This window comes from Galleria mellonella, unplaced genomic scaffold, assembly GCF_026898425.1.
Source record: "Galleria mellonella isolate WM207_F2 unplaced genomic scaffold, CSIRO_AGI_GalMel_v1 utg113, whole genome shotgun sequence".
Lineage (NCBI taxonomy): Eukaryota > Metazoa > Arthropoda > Insecta > Lepidoptera > Pyralidae > Galleria > Galleria mellonella.
Window position 1 is genome coordinate 1,547,800 of NW_026441975.1, and position 17,914 is coordinate 1,565,713.

Sequence of the window (17,914 nt, forward strand, 5' to 3'; positions counted from 1 at the left end):
TCTTTAATGGGTAATAATGGAATGGTAACCCCACCCGCGCTATCGGTATACACCGGGGAGGCATGTGAAGGATGATAGGTAAGGATGAAGGAGGTCAGTTAGCCCATCGTGACGAATTCAACAAGAATTGTTCACGATGGTTTCCAGGGCGTGACCACGTGGAGGTCGACCTAATAGGGCATATTACTAGCAATGGGGCTGTTAAACTCTATTGCCAACAATCCCTTTCCCCCCAAACAGTGCTATTAGCATAGTAATTTCATCAAAATTGAAGATATTTTTTTCTATAACAAAATATTTGTAGTCAATGAGAAATTCAAATATTCTTAGACAAAAAATCTGTTGAAAGTTTAGAAAACTTTATTAATGAAATTACTAAGGTGAATAAGTGTTAAATGTTCTTTCTTGTAAGACATGATGGAACTACTATTCTAGTTCTAGCGACAACAGGTTCTAATTCTTTCAGCGATTGCAATATTGCGATCCTTAGTCTCATAAAATTAAATACCAAGTTATTTTAAAAATATTTTATTAATTTAATCTTGAATTTTTGATCAATATTTTTTATTATCTACACACAATAAATCAAATATAATAAAATACAATATTTGGATGAATAAATATAATATATAACATATGACAAAGTTATCTATGTAACAGTATATAGTTGTACTATTTAATATGTTTATAATATTTGAATTAATAAATAATAATAGAATTTCCAAAGTAGTGACTTGAAATGTTTTTTTTAGACTAATAAAACAAATTAACGTTTTCAAACAAACAAGAACCTATATAATCATTAATATAAATTATTTGAATTCATTTCCATGTTTATAAATTGACAACAGATTTAGATTTTTTAGGTTTGATTAAAAAATACACATAATTCGTTGTTCTTATATCTAATCGTACATAAAACATATCTAATTGGTTAAATACAATTTGACACATACAATCACAATCAATTAATCAATTAATATATCTTCGGTTAGGCAGGTATACTGGAATATCAAGGGGATGGAGTTACTAGTAACGGAAACTTGTCCATTGTAATTAACATCTGGTGAATTAATCAAGATAGGGCAAGTGAGTTGTCTTCATTGTTATATATTATCATTCCATCTATTTTCTGGTTTATATAACTGAATATAAACTGTATAGACTGTGTAGGTACGTACTGGAGGAGATATACATATATCTATAATCCAGTCTATTATGATTGTTAGCTGAGATTTTAAAACCGGTGGATGTGTAGGAGGATATTTGGCCCTCGCTTCTCTCTGCCTATCCCTTAAGGGACTTGGCGTGGAAATAATTATAATAGCATATAGAACAACGTACATTGAGGTCAATTCCGAGGAGCCATTCTGCAAACCTATCTCTAAAATTAAAATATTAATTCGATAGTTTAGCATAACTATTGTGTTACGGATCATTAAATATTTAATTTAATTTCGTCCGCAATTTAATTGAACATACCTAGCGGTTTGTAATAAATCTTTCATTGTTGTATTGGACTAAAATTCCAATTTAAGAGATAGAGAATGGCTATCTAAAATCAATTCTATTACAGGACAATCATCTGCAAATTCTTAATCAAGACTTTTATCTTATTTTTGTAAAATTGTTGTTTGTGTAAAGACAATTTTAATGATATCAAATTACGAAGACGTATTTTCTAACAAAGTAATATTTTATGTACACTATCTAATACACAGATTAATATTTTATTATTATTAATTTATAAAGACGTCAATATTAAAGCCATAAAAATGTACCAAAAATATAGAACGGTAGGACTTGTAATGAGTCTTGTATTTCTACCGACAACAATTTGACCATAAGAAGAAGTAATTTTTATGGTTTTTACAAAATATAACAGAACCGTGAATTGTATTATATAAATGCTAAAGACAAACGCGGATTGGCTATTTGACCGCCTTGGTGGTGTACCGGTTTAACAATACCACCTCAAATTCCGATGGTCCCGGGTTCTACTCACACACAATACAAACGTTTGTGTTCATAATTATCTTTGTATTCAGCTGAATATTTACTACGTCAAGGGTTCCTAAACTTTTAAGATAACGGAACGCCTATCAAACACCTTTTATCTTATGGAACCCCATATCAAACGATTACAAATCAAAAACACTGTAATTTAAATAAGAACAAAAGCTTTTATTAGATATATTTTAAAACTGGTATTGGTTTTCGCCGCACGTAGCCGCCTAAAGGGGACGTGGGAGAGCGGTCCGGGGCGCGGGCCCCCTTCTGCTGGTGTCGCTCGCCGCACATTACTATGTGCAGGGTAGTTGGGGTGGAAACTTGCCGGTGACTTCAGAGGAAATATTTTAAAAGTATAAAACTTTATAGTTTCCTTTTATTTTTTATTTGAAGAATGAAATTGTTTCACTGTGTATATAATTTCGTGGAACTCGTGTGACTTTTTATAAAACTCCTAGGTTTAGTGGAATCCACTTTAGGAATTGTTGTACTACGTATTATATTTACAAAAAAAGTATATGTTGTATTTTTGTTTAATACCCGTAATACATGCTCTACTTTATTTATATGCTATGTAATTATATTGGCGGTAATGATTTATTATTATTTATATCAATATAAGTGTGCAATTTAATTGTAGCTAACCATATAAAAGAAAGCTTAAGATGATAGCTTCAAAATTAATAATCAAACATTTTATATTATTAACTTCTAATGATAATATTAATTATAAAATTTTGCAATCTAATAGCACAAATATTACGTTATAAATTATTACAGATATTATACGCTATTAAATTTTAATATAATCGACAAATACGAAATTTGATGTAGAAAATTTGAAGAATTTGGACGTAAGCCAGTGTATTTTATTAATTTAAAGCTTTATTATTTTTATAGATCAGATGATTTGTATTAAATTTTATTTTTGTATAATATATAAAAAAATAATCATATCCTACAATAAATAAATATTTATTTCACATTGACACTCATAGCTATTATCACAGACCCTAACACGACTCATTAAATTGTCAGCACCTCTCATCGAATAATTTCTCCGACATAATAAAAAATATATAGTTTTTATACTAAACAAAAATGTTTCTGGACTACTTACTTCTTGTATCATTCATATTGAGTCCAGTAATTTACTACTAGACTCTAAGAGCAACATAATAATTATGCAGTTATAATAACTTAGAAAAGTAATAATTAATATTTAAGAACATCTAATGAAATACTCAACCTTTATATATAATATCAGGATATACATACTAATATGTACTCGTATATTCGTATTATAATATCTTACTAAATAAGTAAATTACATTAATTGACAAAATTCTAAAGATTCAGGTTTTTTTAATTGAATGAATAGAATTATTAATGAAACAAAAATAGCTCCCTTCAAAGGACAAAATTTCGAATTGTCTAATTGATACTACATAATACTAATAATATGAAGTAATATATATTAAGTATATTAATTGATAATTTGATCCCAAAAATCACTTAAATAATCAATTATATTAATTATCATCATCATCGGCACTATCAGTATTTTGGTTCTCAATACTACATAGATATGTTTTAAATTGGTTAGTATCCTGATCAAATAATTTCCCCATAATACCATCTTTAATAAATCCCTTTGGTTGTGCAATGGCCTCAAATTTACTCTCTATTGACATTTTTCTCTTCTTATTTTCATATGAAACAATATTTAAATCTAAAGAGAAACTGCGTTTTATTTCTTTTTGCGACTTTATTTTTTCGTATTCAGTGCGATACGTATTTTCATTTAATGTATCAGTCGTATGTTCTACGTAACCTTCGTTACCGTAAGCATTCGTCATTTCATCAGATGCATCGTTTTCATCATCCTTCAATTTAGTTTTACTGAAAATCAAATGTTCTTTATCTATAATAGTAACGCCGGGCGAACGTTTCTGAAATAGTTTACAAGATGGTCCAAACAGTTGAAACTTTTTGTTATTATGAGTGCTGTCTTCATATATAGTATCATCTGACCTCTCCAAATCCGATCGCGATCGATTTTCTTGTATTGTACAAAGTTCTAAATCTTTTTGGTAGAATCGATTTTCAGTTTTAATGTTTTCTGATAGTTCGTCGTTGAAGACAATTTTTTTATCTTTGATATGCTTTTTGGAAGATACCGATATCATCGTTTCAGTTGAGTTGTAGCAGGTGTTTGCTTCGTTCGTACCAGACGTCTTGTGTGTTGGCGACAGTGTTGTGTTGTGACCCTTTTCAGTTTGTGATTGCATTTTATTATTATGCATTCCGAATATGCGTTTAATTGACTGCCGGAACTGAATAACAAATATTATTTATTACTATTTTAATACAATAATTATATTTAGTTGTGTTTATATCTTAATTTTTGTAAAGTAATTATAGGTATTTTAAGAAACAATTTTACTCACTTGTGTGTTCATCCCAACGTATATAAGGGGATTATAGCAGATCGAGCTTTTGGCCACTAAAGCTGGTATAACTCCGGCTCCGGGAGAAATCTAGGACAAAGATCAGATTATTAAAATTGATAAAATTATATATGATTTTGTATTGAATTAAGTTAAAATACAGTTATATAAATTAGTGTTATAGACGTGGAAGACAAGGACCGACAATTAGACGTGAGCGAGTTAAATATATAAATACGCTGCACTTCTGCAATCTCGTAATTCAAGACATTGGTATTAGCGGTAACCAAGCCATAGGCAGAAGCGAGTAGCTCCATAAATATGAATCGTACTTCGGTGAGCACTAAAAACCACTATGGATCAGATTCAAATGTCTTCGTTCATAAAGAGTTTGAAGAAAAAAGCAATAATTTAATCAATCGGCTAAAGAGACGTAGAGATGATGAGGATATTGTAAACGAATTTAAAAAATTCTAAGATGAGATAAGGACAATGCTTATAGAATGGAAATCGGATAATGACCATAAATTATCAAAATTGCAGACTGATATAACGGATGTAAAAAACATGTTAACCGATGTCCAAAAAACCAACTTTGAAATAGAGAAATCCTTGAAATTCCTATCTACTCAATATGATGATATGATCCTTAAAATACTTAACTTAGAAGAAAGTACCAATGTATACTAACAACAGATTAAAGACTTACAAAACAAAATTGAAGAGTTCCAAAGGCTGTCCTGTGTAAGTACGTTAGAAATAAGGAACGTTCCTGTATGTGTCACTGAAAATCAATCTGACTTACTTAAAATTGTTGAAAATGTCACCAAAGCAGTGGGCGCAAATGTATTATTGAATGATATAAATGATATAAGAAGATTACCAGGTAAACCAAACATTAAAAAACCCATTATAGTAAAATTCAACACACCTTGCTGCCAAACCCCAGTAAATACCTTAAGCTTTTAATACAAAATATTAGGAGTATATCTTGTAATTGGACAGGAATGGAGGCCTTTTTGTCTCGTCTAAAAATAGAAAGTGATATGATTTTTACCGAATGCTGGCTGTCTTGTCAACCCACTACCAGAGGGAGACTTTGTACAAAAGTCGAATGCTTGGGTACCTCTGTCCCATTCGTGTTTCTAACGTGAAGCAGTTGTGTTTGCATGGTTGTGTTTCAGTTTGAAGGGTGGGATATGGCGTGAATTTACAGGGTACAGAGGAATAACATTGAGTCCTCAGAAATGACAACGCATGGGGGGTATCATGGGCGAAACAGTATGTGTGTGTACTGTTATGTCCATGGTACTGCTCATGTCTATAGGCGATGGTTACCACTTTCTATCAGGTGGGCCGTCAGCTTGTTTGTCATTCTAAGTCGTATAAAAATAAAAAAAATAAAAAAAAAAATAAACTTAGATGGTTATAGACATTTTTTTACAAAGAAGATACATAACCAAAATGATGGAGTTGTTGTGTATATTAAAAATAATGTATATGTTTCTGTGGATGAACAAAATGATCTGGAGGGAAGTTGTTTGATTTTGCAAATTAATAAAGACACAGCTATTATTGCAATATATCGATCCCCGTCCTTTCGGGATACAAATAATTTCATAAATAGCCTTAACAATATTTTGTCCTCGTTGACTATGTATAAGAATGTCATCGTAACTGGTGATATTAATATCGATATAAAAACAATAACACAGACTCGCGTTCTTGAGATTATCTAACAACACTTGCATTCCACGGCCTCCTACCGGCTCATATTTACCCAACCAGGTACGACAACTGTCTTGATCATGTAATGATTAGATCCAGTTTATCTTCTACTACAATGGATTACACCAGGGCTCTTACGTTGCATTAGAAACAGGGATAAACTTTTCAAAAAAGTTAAAAAAATTCCTAATAACGTCGGTTATGATACAACCTATCGTAGGTACTGTAATTTCTGTAATTCTCTACTGAAAAAAATAAAAAAGGAATATGAAAAAGGTGAAATTCAAAAAGCTGGAACTGATAATAATAAAATTTGGACCGCTGTCAAAAAAATAACACATCTACAAAAATCTAAAAATTATGCACAAAATTTACTCTCCTTATCAGAAACGTCACACAAAACAGTGAATGAAATGAATAATTATTTCGTTGGTGTAGGCCGTCGCCTTGCAGATAGTATTCCGCATAATCAAACCCTCTTACCATTGTCATTATTTAATGACAATGGTAAGAGGGTTTGATAATAACCCACACTCACCAATCAATTCATTTGTACTGGAGAGTGCAGACAAATCAGAGATTGAACGACTAATACTGTCCTTACGAGATGATTGCGCGGTAGGTTGGGATGGTATATCGAGTGGATTTCTTAAACAATACTCCAAAATATTAATTCGACCTTTAACATATCTATTTAATGTATATCTCTCAAAAGAGGTCTTTCCTCTGGTTTTCAAAAAGGCTATAGTCCACCCTATACATAAGGGTGAAGAAAATGACCACTTACAGAAGTGGTCATTTTCTATAGTTACAGAGTTACATGGTCTATAGTTACAGAACTATAGACCAATTTCTGTTTTGCCGGCACTTTCCAAAGTATTAGAACGACTTATTAAAAAACGTCTTCGTAAGTTTTTAGATAAGCAGGAGATATTATCAGATAAACAGTTTGGCTTCAGACCAGCCCGATCTATGTCTGACGCTGTCTCAAATCTGACTGATACCATCGTGAAACATCTAGACGAAGGCAAAAAGTGTCTAGATCTTTTCTTAGACCTCGCCAGGGCGTTCGATACGGTCTCCATACCCATTCTGAAACTGGAAAACATAGGCATTAGAGGCCTTCAATTAGATCTATTCAGAGATTTCCTGACCAATCGGACTCAATGTGTTCAACTCGGTTCCCACCTTAGTGATGAGCTGGTCCTGGAATATGGAACTCCTCAAAGTAGTGTTCTTTCTCCCACCTTGTTTTTGATCTACATTAACGAACTTGGTCACCTCGATATACAAAATGGAGCAATGACCCTCTTTGCAGATGATACTACGGTCATCTTCTGGGGTGATACTTGGGAAGATACTTTTAAATTGGCTCATTCGGGATTTGGCACAGTGTTAAATTGGCTTTCTAATAATTCACTTACATTAAATGCTAATAAAACCATTATTATTCCTTTCTATATACGCAACACTACACCTTCTAATGCTTTTCATCTGTTTGCTCACTGCTGTAGAATTTCAGATCAAAAACCCTGTTCCTGTCCCGAGTTAAAAAGAGTAAACACAATTAAATATTTAGGCATATTACTTGACTGCAATCTCAAATTCCACGAACATATTAATCGAAAGTTGATTTACGTATTTAAACAATTAAGACATGTATCGAATTTTAAATTACTAAAACGGTTTATTTCGCTCTGTGTCAGTCAATTCTCACTTACTGCATTACATCATGGGGCGGAGCATATAAATCACACCTTATCACCCTGGAAAGAGCACAGCGTGCGCTTCTCAAGGTATGCACATTTCACTCCATCTACTACTTGACACATGAATTATACCGAGATTGTGAAATTCTTTCAGTTAGAAAACTATTTGTTTTGTACATAACTTTAAAACAGCATCAAATATTACCCAGCGATTTTAATACCTCAAAAAGACGTAAAGATATAACAAACATCGCTTTAGAACAATACTTTCACAAAGATTTTTCTGTTTCCTCGGCAGCCATCTTTATAATAATATAAACCGTATTTTGAACATATATTCATATTCGTACTTCAATTGTAAAACTGCACTTAAAACATGGTTATTGAGTCTGATGTACGATGACACGGAAAACTTACTGAAGGTTACGTATTAAATTTATTTATTTACATTACAACTTATGAAAATATTATTAAAATAATGTACATTGTGTAAGTATGTGTAGGATATATCGGTTGTATAACCTTAACTATATATATTAATGTTGTTATTATATTCATAACCAGAGCAAAATATAAAACAGTGCCAACACCGTGGGGTGAGGACCTGGTGATCTGTAACATAGGTTTATCCTACTTCATAATACATTAACTTATGTAACCTCCAAAAATAGATATATTAGAATATAATAGATGTACAACTGGTATTGTGAAGAGAATAAACTTTATTATTATTAAAGAAATTATTTAACATTTCTGTTAATTAAATATAAAATAGTCGTTATGAAGCTTCAGTTTATTTTGTTAATTTTGAAAGTTACTTTAAATACAAATATTTTATATAAATTGTTGCTTACAATTCCTTCCGTAGCAAACTGTTCCATTAAGGCGAACAAGGAGTACGGTGTCCAGGCTATTGTGAATGATATAATCATTATAAAGACCATAGCGGTAGCTCTGGTTTCCGCCCGGCTTACTCGTCCGAGTCGTTGGGAATTCTGCAATGAAGAGTAGTAGAGTAATTTTTGACAAAGTAATGAGTAGTAAAGACCAAAATTGAACAAATTCTAATAGCTTTTTTATGGTTATTAAAATATGATGTTACCTTTTTCAGCGTTCTAATAATGTTGACATAGCTATAGGTGATGACAGTGAGTGGAATAATCTGTCCTAATGCAAATAGGAACATAATGTATGTGAGCGTATTCGTAGACTGTTCATGCCAGTTCACTGAACAGCTGCAATTAAGAATAGGTGTTTTAAAACATAACATACTCTTTATTGCGCAAAAAATAGAGGAATAGAATGTGTGTTTACAAAACACCTTATCATTAAAAGCTATCTCTTATAGACAACTAGAATTTTATTTTATCAACCTTATTAACCTGTGTCAATCTGAATTTTATATGTCTTGAAATGGGTGTAATATATCTGGTGTACTACTGCTATTGGGCCATTGAAGCATCGAAATATCGACTGTGAAGTAATAAGAATAAATGATCTTTATTGTTATGGTTAAGTTTCCTACCACGATAATAGCGAACAAATGCCTCTCACTATTGTATTATGGAGTATTATACGATATAAATATAGTTAAACTGACTACTTTGTTATGTTTTTCATCAAACTTGGGGTTATTAATTACCTGATATTAGCAGCTTCATTGACATAGTTCCCCCAACCTATTAGCGGTGGAGTAGTGAGTGCCAAGGAGTAGGTCCAAATAAATACTATGGATAAAATAGCTCCCTTCGAACTCAAGTGTCTGGAACTCAGTGGACGAGTGACCAACATGTATCTCTCGAAAGATATCACTGTTAGTGTAGTGATGGATGTTATACCTGGAACAATGTTTATTCTTTTATATAAGAATTAAAACATTTTTTATTCAAGTAAATATAATTACTAGCATTTTTGAAAAGACATTTTTGTAAATTTACTGCTTATTCGAAATACAAGTTCAGATGAGAAGAATGAGCAAGAAACTTAATTTATGCTTTTTATAACAAAAGTTGGTTAAATAATTCTAAATTTGTGAAATTAAAACTCTTGTAAACTTATATATAACTTAAAACTTTAAACTATATATATATATATAGTTTAATATATATTATACAGTTAGGCTTGTGATGACGTTTTAAAAGAGACGCTGCTGTCCTTCCCTCAACTATTAAGTTCCATTAATCATCTCTTACGACACCCACGGAAATGGTAAGGATGGCTTATTCTGTGTCGGGGCTACGCGGTAAAATTACAACACAAAATTACAACATAAAAACTTTGTAATAATTATCAACATACGTAAAAGCAGTTCCATCTAATTTCAAACTAAACAGATCTTATATTAGCCGCGTTATCAAACAGAAATTTTTTTAAATGCGTACCTATAAAGACAATTTCAGACTCTAACGACCCACCTGATGGAAAGTGGTATTATTATTATTGAGAGATGGGCTTTTTCAGGCAGAAAAACCACTAACACTGCGACCTTTCCATGATCTTTTGTATTCGCCCTTTTTTAAAGTTCGCTGGTAATTCTGAATGCTGAAAGTGGTAACCGTCGCCTATATATACAAACAACCATTATAAGTTGTCAATTCAGAGAATTTCGCAGTCCTCAAAAAGTGACCGTTTATGCAATGTTATGCCTCCGTTCCCTATAATTCCACTGCTATATTCTATTCGTCAATGTGAAACCCATCCATGCAAGTATAACTACTTGCACATGTTTCACATCATAGCAGAAATACAAGTGGGATAAAGGTCCCAAAAAAATTTTGTGAAAATCATTTTAGTTGTTAAGTTTTTAAATAAAAATAATTGGTTTTACCACATATAAAGTCGCTTTTTTGTGATTATACAATATTAAAAATCATTCATAATATAAAGAAATTGATAATAAATTACAATCTTATTTCATAGTTGATAAGACTGAGAGATTTTTTAACAAACAGATAGTATAGTAACAGTAACAAGTACCATGTAGAAAGACAGATACTTTTTTTAGAATTATAATGAAATAGTAACCCCGCCTGCGCTAACGGTATACGCTGACAGGGCACCAGTGAGAGATGATAGATGAAAATGAATAGGCAGGTCAGTTAACCTATTGTGATGATTACACCTGGAATTCAGCACGATGGTTTCCAGGAGGGACCACGTGGAGGTCGACCTGGCAGGGTATATTACTAGTAATGGGACTGGTAGTCTGCATTACTAACAATCCTTTCCCCTCAACACACATACTATATCTTAGTACTACCGTTAATCTATGCGGTACGTACGATTTCAAATATTTATTGGAGAATACAATGAAGGCACACTGTTAGCGAACAATATGTGTCAAAAAATAAATATGTATCAAAAAAATAGCAAAGAGTTCGCTATAATAGTTTGGTACTGGAACATTGTTTTGTTTAAAAAATATCCTTATATTTTCCATCTACAATTTAACTTTCGCGTTCTCACCATCAGTGTCAGGTTTCCAAAATGGAATATTGAAAAATATCTATTTCAATTTGCTATTTCAGTTTTTTATTTTGCGCGTTTTCATTAAAACCCTCTCGAGTATTCGTTTTTCTATTGTTCGGCATATTTTTAATTGGAGACGTAGGTACCTATATCTAATTTTAATAATTTTATAAGTGTAAAAGTTTGTAAAGGTTTGTATGTTTGTTAGTTAATCACGCTTTATGGGCTAAAATTTGATACATATACTGTATTAAGGCATAGGGTACATTTTATTACAATTCACGTGGGCAAAGTTGTGGCATATATATAATATACATGAAGATTGACGAAGCGGTTACGGCGCCAAAAACTAACATACAAGCTCATTTTTATATTTATAATATCAGTAAATATTAATATACTTTTAAGTGTCATCATTATCATCATCATACCAGCCTTTAACTGTCTACTGCTGAACATAAGCCTCCCCTTTGGGGAGTTTTGCCAGTAGTTGCTACGCTTGGCAGGAGGATTGGTAACCGCAGTAAGACTTTAGAGATATTTTAAGAGGGACGTTACTGCCCATCCCTCGCCCTCCCTTAATCGTCTTTTACAACACCCACTGGAAAGGAAGTGGTAGGCCACCCCTTCCTCACTATGCCGGGGCCAAGTGTCTACATACTAACAATTTTTTTTTTAATGGGTGGAGATGGAATAGTGACTTTGCCTGAGCTATCAGTATACGCTGGTGAGGTACCAGAAAGAGATGACAAATGAGAATAAAAAAAGGCCAGTTGGTCTATCGTGACTAATTCAATAACGATTTACCATGATAATTTTTAGGAGAAACCGCGTAGAGGTCAACTTGATAGGGTGTCTATACACCCTTGCTTGTATCAATCAATTTCACTCCAAATAATTGATTAGATATAGATATTTTAGTTTGGTACAACAAATTAGATTGTAGCAAAACAAACGAATGACCGTTTAGCTAGAATATGGTATATAATCATGAGGCCAATTGATCTAGGCAGACATTTTAAAGAGTAGACCAAGTGGTATACTATGATCATTTTATGTTACTATGGTACACCAATGAAAAAAAAAATTGTTACTTGTTTTATATATTTTCCTTTTTTTTTATTTATTATATGTATACATTTATCTTTTTTTACTGTGTATGTCTGTTGTTATTTGTGTGCTGTAAATAATGCAAATAAATTATATATCTATCTACTCCTTAAAATCTATACCATATTATTATCTATACCATGGTCTAAAAATATATCGTACTTACGTTTTATTCGTAGACCATGCTATGGTGTGCCCTATAGTGGAACATAGGCTAAATAATAATATATGTCGTCAAATAATATAACTTACCCAATAAAGCCATAAAGAAACCATAAAGGACACACATGGTGTGTCCAAACACCCATCGGTGGAAGAGCGCTGAGATGAGCGTGAAAGGATTCCCCAACACTGATACGGAGAAATCTGAACACACCAAGTTGAACAATATGATGTTCAGTGGTGTCCATAGCTGGGGAAAAATAAGAACAGTTATTTATTTATTTATTTAAATCTCTAATAAATATATTTGCTTATGAATATTTTATTTTAAAATGTGTAGCTACAGTTTTTTGTCTTGTGATATTAATAACAATTTAAGGTAGGTATAAAGAAGTAATAAGAGATAGTAATTCTCCAAAAAAATATTACGATATTGGAATAAATGTTTCTTGTTATAAAAAAAAAAACTACAAAATTGATTTACAACTAGGCCTATCTACGAGGAATAAATATAAAATCAGCTCCTTTTTTACGTCGGTTAAAATAAAAATAAAAGTGAGTTTCTATTACTTTGAAAAAGTTGCGATATAAACCCTCTTAACCACAAACAATTGCATCATTGTACAATTTATTTAAGTAATTTCAAACTATTTTCCATTATTTAATATTTATAAAGGCAGAAATTTATTGCAGATACCGCGATACAATATTGTATTTACAAACCCCGGATATGCATGTACATATATAATGCCAATCACAAACAAAACAACCATATGTGACTGCTATTTCAAGAAAGAGAGCTGAGAAATTCAAATTTATTCATAACAAATGGGCTAACTGACCTGCCTTTTTATTCTTACCTATCATTCCTCACTAGTACCCCGCTAGCGTATACTGTTAGCGCAGACGGGGTTACAACTCCATTATCATCCATTAAAAAAAACAGTTTTAACGTGCAGGGGTGAGTATAGAGGGTACTCCAAGCTCATGAGAGAGAATTACTCTCTCACTGTGTTGTTGATAAAAATATTTACATAATTTTACTTTTCACCAATCAAAATTTTAATCAACTTTAAAAACAGGAGATTTGTCTGTCATTTATAAACCGATTTTAAATTTTTTTTTTATTTTAAAAAAATATACTCTCAGATTGGTCTCGTCGATATTTAATCCAAATTGGATTAGAAATTAGATTTTAAATCAAAATAACTGGTTTTGATTCGATTGAAGACGATTTTATTTCGTTTGTGGGGCAAAATTAAGTAAATTTTGCTATAACCTTTCATGTGACTGAATTTATATAATTACCTGTCTATCTTTAAACATCAGCAGTATCACCATGAGGTTTAAAAAGAAACCGAAGAATCCTATAAGAAACAATACGAATGCGGACGCCACATAACCCCATTTTGGCATCAACAGTGGAAAATCTTCTTCATACGCCTTTATCACTGTGTAGTTGATGTTGTTATTAAACGAAGTCATTTTAATGCCACTTTTAATAAATCACTAACTTTATTGAATCTACATTTTGCTGCCTGTTTTTCCACATTTACTGTGATGTCACGAATATCTGTAAAGAAAAAAAAATTTAATTTAGATGATTAGTGATGATCCTTACTGATGTTATAAACTAAGTTTTGCCCGCAACTTTGTTCGGTAACAGACAAACTCACTATCACATTTATAGTATTAATAAAGAAGTAAGGATGCAAAAGGGAGCTTGTTTGTTACCTTTTACTGCTTTAATAGCTTAAACAATCACTAAAAATTATATGACGGAATGGACAGCAGAGTCCTTCTTAAAACATCTGTAAAGCCTAACTACGGTTGCCACTCAGCCTGCTAAGCGTGGCAACTACTGGCAAACCTTCATGTTAAGCAGTAAACAGTTACAGGCTCTTATGATGATGTACTACTTGTATGTGGAAGGGAAAGGGATTGTTAGTAATGGGGTCAAATAGCCCCATCACTAACAATATAAGTTGTGGACAAAAGCTTGTAATACTAATAAATTAATACATTTAAGATTTTGATACACAATAGGTAAAGATTGTCGTCCTCCGTGGCGCAGCGGTCAACACGCCTGCCTGCGACTTGGAGGCCCCGGGTTCGATCCCCGGCCAGGTCATGATGGAAAACGATCTTTTCCTGATTGGCCTGGGTCTTGGATGTTTATCTATATATGTATCTGTTATAAATATAGTATCGTTGAGTTAGTATCCCATAACACAAGTCTCGAACTTACTTTGGGGCTAGCTCAATCTGTGTGATTTGTCCGTATATATTTTATATTTATTGTGTTCTACAAAATAAAAACCCGCCTAGAAACTAAAGTATTAAACCGATTTTGATAACATTTTTATAGGGCTAATCTGTTGGTATATCCTTTCAAATAAAAAAAAGAATTTTCCAAATCGCTTTAGAACTGACGAAGTTATGAAAATATAAAAAATATCTTTTTTTGAAGTCGGTTGAAAAAGCTTTAAAATTCAAAAATTCAAAATTCAAAAATCATTTATTCATGTAGGACATTTTAATTGTGAAAAAATTAGATTGGCATGATTATGAAAATTATTAATTGTAAAAGAATACTAGACTAGATGCCATTGTTCGTGTGTAATCAATAATAATTATATTTAAATCTCTACTGTATTAGTTTAGTCTCGAAATTGTAACAAATATACAAAACAATTTATTCTTCATAAAAATATTTCAAGCAAAAATTTAAGAAAATATTTTCATTTCTTGCTAACAGGACAAATAATCTTTCTTGGTTTTTAATAACTGAAATTCTTAGAATGCCTAGGTGGTATTTCAAGAATTTCAGCCATTATATGTTGCATTTTTGTTTGCGCGCACACAAAAGGACAATGTGGATTGCTTTTGTCAAACAGGATATTCTATACCTACATCAATATCGTCCTTGGCTATAAACCGCAGATAAATGGAAACCTTGTTTGTGGTTTTGGTTCACTAACATATAATGTACGCATCTACATAATATATGACAGTACAAGAATGCATTATCATACAATTTGGTTCTGTCACGACAAAATATTATAAAGGATCAACTCGTAAAGCTGGATGTAAAACCTTCTGAATACAGAAAGAATTAACCGAGATATCCGCGCAATATTACACAAAAAAATAAAGGCGCATGGTGCAGATACTTCCTTCCTTTTGAACTTGTTTAAATAGATTTCCCTTTATTGAAGGATTAGTGAACGGTTCAATGTACAGCCTAATTAAATTTATTTTTAATAAAGAAAAAAGAGAAGAAAATTCTTAAATTTAATCATTTTTCATTAGTAATTTTTTATTATTCTACCTCCCATTCGAAACGCAATTTCAGTTAAGAAGGATTGTCATAAAACTAAGGTATTATTTTTTTCAAGAAGTTTAATTACATAAATAATTTGTATGAATACAAATCACTTAGTAGTATTAGATCATACAATTTAAGATATTAGAACATAAATAGAATAAATTAATAAAATAAATCAGTTACAGTGACTAGAGCAGACCAGTGCTGCCTGTAGGGAGCACGAGTATAATGAATGAGCTAGCCATAATTGCTATCAATCATATTTTAGGAAACCCAGCACATCACGCCATAACCTACTTGACCATTTTAGTTAGCAAGACTTACTCAAGGTACTCTACCACGTCATAATTAAATTGAAATAAATTCATACTACATACCAGACACAGTATTCACATATTACAGCAAAGAGAATTGTGATTATTAATAATAAAACCGCTATGCAATCTTAATTTGACAATTGTGATAATAAGATAAAAAACAATAATGTTAACCAATTAAAAATTATAAACATGGTAATGTTGTATTTTTAATAAATTATTATTATTCATAAACACTTCTTAATGTATTCAATAAGAAGTGTTCTACAAAAATAATTAGCAAATTATCTATAATATATATTTGTAAATATCTATACTATTCAAGATATTCGTACAAATTATTCAGCCAACAGCTGATTTTAATTTAAGCTTTTGTGCTTTATCTAATAGTTCATTAAATAAATTACGCTATTTACATTACAAAATTAGTTTCAAGTATGCTTCATTAGATTATTTTATTTCCAATATCATATCAAACTTGTTTACAGTATCCTAGAATATTTTAAACTATAGTATCCACCTCGTATATAGTAAGTACTATAGGACAGTTTCGTGAAGTCTATATAGTACCTGTTGCTGAGCTCATGGCTCCGTCAACAAAAAACTGCTACTGCATTGATATTTTTACATCACATGTATAGAATTAAATTAGTTGCATTATACTAATAAATATTGTTAAAAAGAATAATATTTTAGTCTCTTGTAATTAACGCATTAAAAAAGTAGAGATTTACACGTGAAATTGTCAATGACATTTAGTGTCGGGAAACTGATTTATATTCGTATATATTTTCGCAATATAATTAAAGTAGGTACGATTTATAATAATAAAGTAAAAATAAACAATTTCTAATCTTAATACACTTAAAACTAAAACTTAATAAACAAAACATGTCACTGTGATAAATGTTGTTTGTGACATGTTTTATATATTCAATAATAATATTATATAAATTTAGTTTAAAAACGAAAACTTACCTTTTCTTTCTTATTTAGCATTAACTGAATATATACATTATACATACATTGTACAATACTTTGATTTTCTTATGATGAATTAAATTTTTATTTATTTACGTATTAATTTTCGCGTATCCTGAAATCTAGTTGGGAGTGCTCGCGAAATCGAGAGGCGAGCAGATCTCGACACAATTTGTAACGCACTGAATGAGTAAGGGTAGCACACCCTTATATATATAATGACGATGAATATTATATATCAAGCCACTTATAGCATCGCCGTGTTCGCACTGAAAACACGTCTGAAATTAAATTGCATTTGTTTACTCGAGTAGTTAAATACTTCTCTCTGTTGTATCTAGTTTCACTTAACAGTGGGCATGATTTAATCCTATTTTCGTATTATAATCTTTTAATAAAATATTTGAACTGTTTGTTACTTTTAACTATTAATAATATAATAAATTATGAGGTATTATAATTATTTCATTAGTACATTTATCTTAAGTTCCAAAATTATAAATGGCGATTATATTGATGACTGACTAGCAATTGTTCACTGACTTTCATCATTACAATATACCCTATAAGTATTCCAGAAGTCAACTCTAAGGCACCCATTTATGTTTGAATTGTCCCAACTGTCGAAATTATTTGACAAATATTATTTTG

At 31.3% G+C, this 17,914-nt stretch overlaps 1 protein-coding gene across 1 annotated transcript; it reads right to left on the reverse strand.

The window, feature by feature from the left end:
• Positions 1-558: 558 nt before the first annotated feature.
• Positions 559-17,457, reverse strand: LOC113513051 (pinopsin-like). The gene is made up of 8 exons (XM_052893336.1): positions 17,261-17,457; positions 13,946-14,210; positions 12,728-12,887; positions 9,540-9,735; positions 9,000-9,132; positions 8,752-8,892; positions 4,461-4,550; positions 559-4,346 (listed from the first exon to the last, which is right to left on the reverse strand). Exons 2-8 carry the CDS (start codon positions 14,120-14,122, stop codon positions 3,543-3,545), a joined length of 1,701 nt encoding a protein of 566 aa, XP_052749296.1. The 5' UTR covers positions 14,123-14,210; positions 17,261-17,457; the 3' UTR covers positions 559-3,542.
• Positions 17,458-17,914: the final 457 nt, after the last annotated feature.